Source organism: Cryptotermes secundus, unplaced genomic scaffold (assembly GCF_002891405.2).
Source record: "Cryptotermes secundus unplaced genomic scaffold, Csec_1.0 scaffold2286, whole genome shotgun sequence".
Lineage (NCBI taxonomy): Eukaryota > Metazoa > Arthropoda > Insecta > Blattodea > Kalotermitidae > Cryptotermes > Cryptotermes secundus.
Genome location: NW_019742016.1, coordinates 32757 through 36366, shown reverse-complemented (window position 1 = coordinate 36366; position 3610 = coordinate 32757). Strand labels below are relative to the sequence as shown.

At 39.6% G+C, this 3610-nt stretch overlaps 1 protein-coding gene across 7 annotated transcripts in view; it reads left to right on the top strand.

The window, feature by feature from the left end:
• The window catches only part of LOC111873016 (CSC1-like protein 2), a 31717-nt gene that overhangs the window by 4660 nt on the left and 23447 nt on the right, over positions 1-3610 (top strand). For all 7 annotated transcript variants that reach the window (XM_023867371.2, XM_023867373.1, XM_023867372.1 and 4 more), the window contains one exon: positions 704-838. In XM_023867371.2, the coding sequence (XP_023723139.1) occupies positions 704-838 (135 nt within the window). The remainder of the gene's footprint in view (positions 1-703; positions 839-3610) is intronic.

The window sequence follows — 3610 nt, the reverse complement described above, 5'->3', positions numbered from 1 at the left end:
TTCTACATAGTTGAAAAATGGAGACCTACCCTGAAAAAAGTTCACGAAAAGTTGAAGAAAACGTTAGATTTTCAGGGATGCATCTCCACATTAAAGAAAATTATTTTGAAACTGGGGTTCCGCTGGAAGAAAACAAAAAATAATTGGATATTGCCGGTGTTGCCCCTTTAGAATAGACCTGTGTAATATGTAAATAAACTCTTCATGTATATAATAGTGTATAGTGCATAACAGTCTGCCATTCGGCACTTAAAACTTAACATAAGTGAGAATAAACCACCATCACTATGCAACACAATGAGGTAAGAAGTTATTTCCTTTTGAGAACGCCTGTACTGCATTCCCCTCCACACTTGTCAGCATGCTGCAGCTCTCCCCACTACTACAAATACTTCTCCTACTCCACGTCGTAGGACTGTCAGCTGTAAATATCACAACTTTACCTGCCCTGGGTGATTATGATGATGGAGAATTTGGTGGAATGAGGATTGGCAGGGGAAACCGAAGTACTCAGAGAAAACCCGCCCCAACGCCACTTTGTCCACCACAAATCACACTTGACCAGACCCAGGATCAAACCCAGGCTGTCGCGGTGGGAAGCCAGTGACTAACCGCTTGAGCTATGGCGCGGCCTTAGCAGTCGGGTAACAAAACAGTGCTAAGTGGAACTTCTTTGCATCACTGGATATGTATATGTCCACAGGTGGACACAGCTGTTCTATGGAACAATGGATGAAGTGGTGGGAGCTTCAGAAGTGGAATCTATCACTTCCCTGGATTCCAGTATTCACATTGATAAGGGCTACTGCTCTTGGCTGACAGCCATATTTAAAATAAAGTGAGTTATAATTTGTTAATTTGCTCAGTAAACTTAAACTTTCGTATATACACTTTTTCAGTTAAGACTAACACTTATTTACTAAAAATTCTGATAACCCTTGACTCTCATAATGTAACAGTACAGTGAAACCTTATTTTACACTTTCGAAGGGACCTCCCTGCAAATTAACATTAAAGCATGGGAAGGATGGATTAAGGGAAATGAGAATGGTGTAACATGTCATAACTTTGGAAAATCATTTTAAAAATTATGTGTTTGAACATAAAAATTTAAATTCATCTGTACTGAGCTACATGCCATGTTATTTCTATAACCAGTCAAAGAGAGAGTCATTTATGTCTTTTTACCTTGTGCTCTGTATATTCCTCTAATGTGAGGTTCAAGAAATTTCATATGCAAAGATATGGGACTGGTTTACTAGGGATAACCTTGAACATGAGCAAAATGGCATTAATGTTTCTTTGAATTTTCAGAAGTATGAAGATTAATTCTAAAGTCAGCTAAATTTTCATTTTGAATGCCTGAAAAATGAAGTATCAAATTCCAGAAAATCATTGAGCTTAAGTAAACATAAAATTGGTAAAAATTTGACGTTGATCCCGTCCATGATGTGCATGTATTGACCGTCTTCTACTGCACACAGTCTCACTTGTCACTTCACTACATGTTTCGGCATCACTGTGCCATACTCGGGTGTGTCATTTACGTTAAACTATTGTACTGCTCGCCATCATGTGTCATGCCAAAACATGTAGTGAAGTGACAAGTGAGATTGTGTGCACTAGAAGACGGTCAGTACATACACATCATGGACGTGAATCAGTGCAACAGGACACTAAAATACAACATTAACATTGTTCTTATAAATATTTTGCTGGAATGAAATAAAAACAATGTAAAATCAGGAAAATCAAAATCTGGGATTTCAGACTTGAAGTTTCACTGTACATAATAAACTTAATAGGACTCTCCTTCTTGTAACATAGTGAAATTTATTTTCATTAGAAATTTAAATGACCAAAAAATTTCTTGGTTGGTAATGCCATATACAAGGAAGAGTCAGTAAATAGTTCACAAATGGAAGTAAAACAGCTGCAGTGGTTGTAATAGGTTTCCTGTATCACTAGGTAACAGCACAGTCCAGCTTCATGACAGTCTAGGTAACAGATGCACATGTTCAGAAGCTGGTTTCAGTAGTTAAAATGATGACTGTGCTTGAGGAGTCTACTACTGAAGAACGTATTTCTGTTGTGCATTTTTTGTGTCAGAATGACTCGATGCAAAGGATATTTGTAAAGAAACGTTTCCTGTTTATGGTGGGAAGTGTTTGTTGCGTGAAGCAGTTCACAACTGGGTTGAGAAATTCTCTCAAGTATGTTCAAAGTCACGGATGATGCCTGACCAGATCACCCTGTTGAGGTTGCAACAGAAGCAACTTTGCAGTGGGTGGAGGAGCTGATTCAAACTGACAGGAGTATAACAATAGACAATGTAGCAGCTGCACTAGGGGGTTTCCATGGTTTAGCGCACAGCATAATGCCTGATCGTTTGAAGTTTCAGAAAGTGTTCGCATAGTGGATGCTCAGAGAATGAAGGATCAAGAAACTGAATGGGTCTGGCCTTGCAACATATCTTATGATATGCAGTTGAAGGAGAAGATATGTTTAACAGGATTGTTACTGGGGATGAAACATTGGTGTATCACTACCAACCCAAATCAAAAGAGTGCTTCCATACAGTGGAACAACCCAGTTCACCTCGTTCAACCAAAAATTTTAAGGTTATGCCATCAGCTGGGAAGGTTATACTTATCATGTTTTGGGATACTCAGGGAGTACTGTGTGGTGAATATGTGAATTCTGCATCATACTGGAAAGGTCTGTTGAAATTTCAGGATTCAATTCACAGAAAACATCCATGCCAAGTGATAACATAGGTACTGCTTCATCATGACAGTGCTAGACTCCGTACAGCCCAAGCAACCCAGAAGATAATTCAAGAACTACAGTGGGAACTTCTTGAACATCCATTTTAGAGCCCACGCTTGGCCCCAAATGACTTCCATCTGTTTGGTCCTCTAAAAATAACATTGGTGGAAAACATTTCACTGATGATGAAGTTGAAACGGAGGTGCAGGAGTGGCTGAGGCAACAGTCAAAAGACTTCTATGCCGTAGGTTTCAGCGCACTGGTAAAGTGATGGGACAAGTGTATCAATGTAGGTGGAGGATATGTCAAGAAATACGATGGGGTACCCAAAAGAAACCGAACTATTTTTTTTGTGGGCAGAGCTTTTGTAGTACCGCATTTTGCAGTTATGAGCGCATAGAGCTAACATTCCTGAGTTGATAAGCCGACTACCGTTGCTTCAGAAGGTAAGGACTAGTTTCGGCAGAGTTTATAGTGACAACTGTTTTGTGTGATCGTCATTTTTGCAATGGCTGATTTTCGTGAACAGCATGCGGCGTTGAAATTCTGCTTTTTGCTCGGGAAAAGTGGAACAGAAACTCTTGAAATGTTAAAAACGGCGTACAATGATGATGCTATGGGGAAAACTAAAGTGTTTGAGTGGTTTTCTCGTTTCAAAAATGGTGAAATGTCAGTTGATGACAAACCTCGTTCTGGTAGTCCTTCCACGGCCCAAACACATGAAAATGTTGAAAAAATTCGTGAAATCATCAAGGAAGATCGACGACGGACCATTGAAGAAATTGTGGAGCTGTCGGGAGTGACTTGGAGCTCAGTTCAGCGAATTTTGACAGAAGATTTG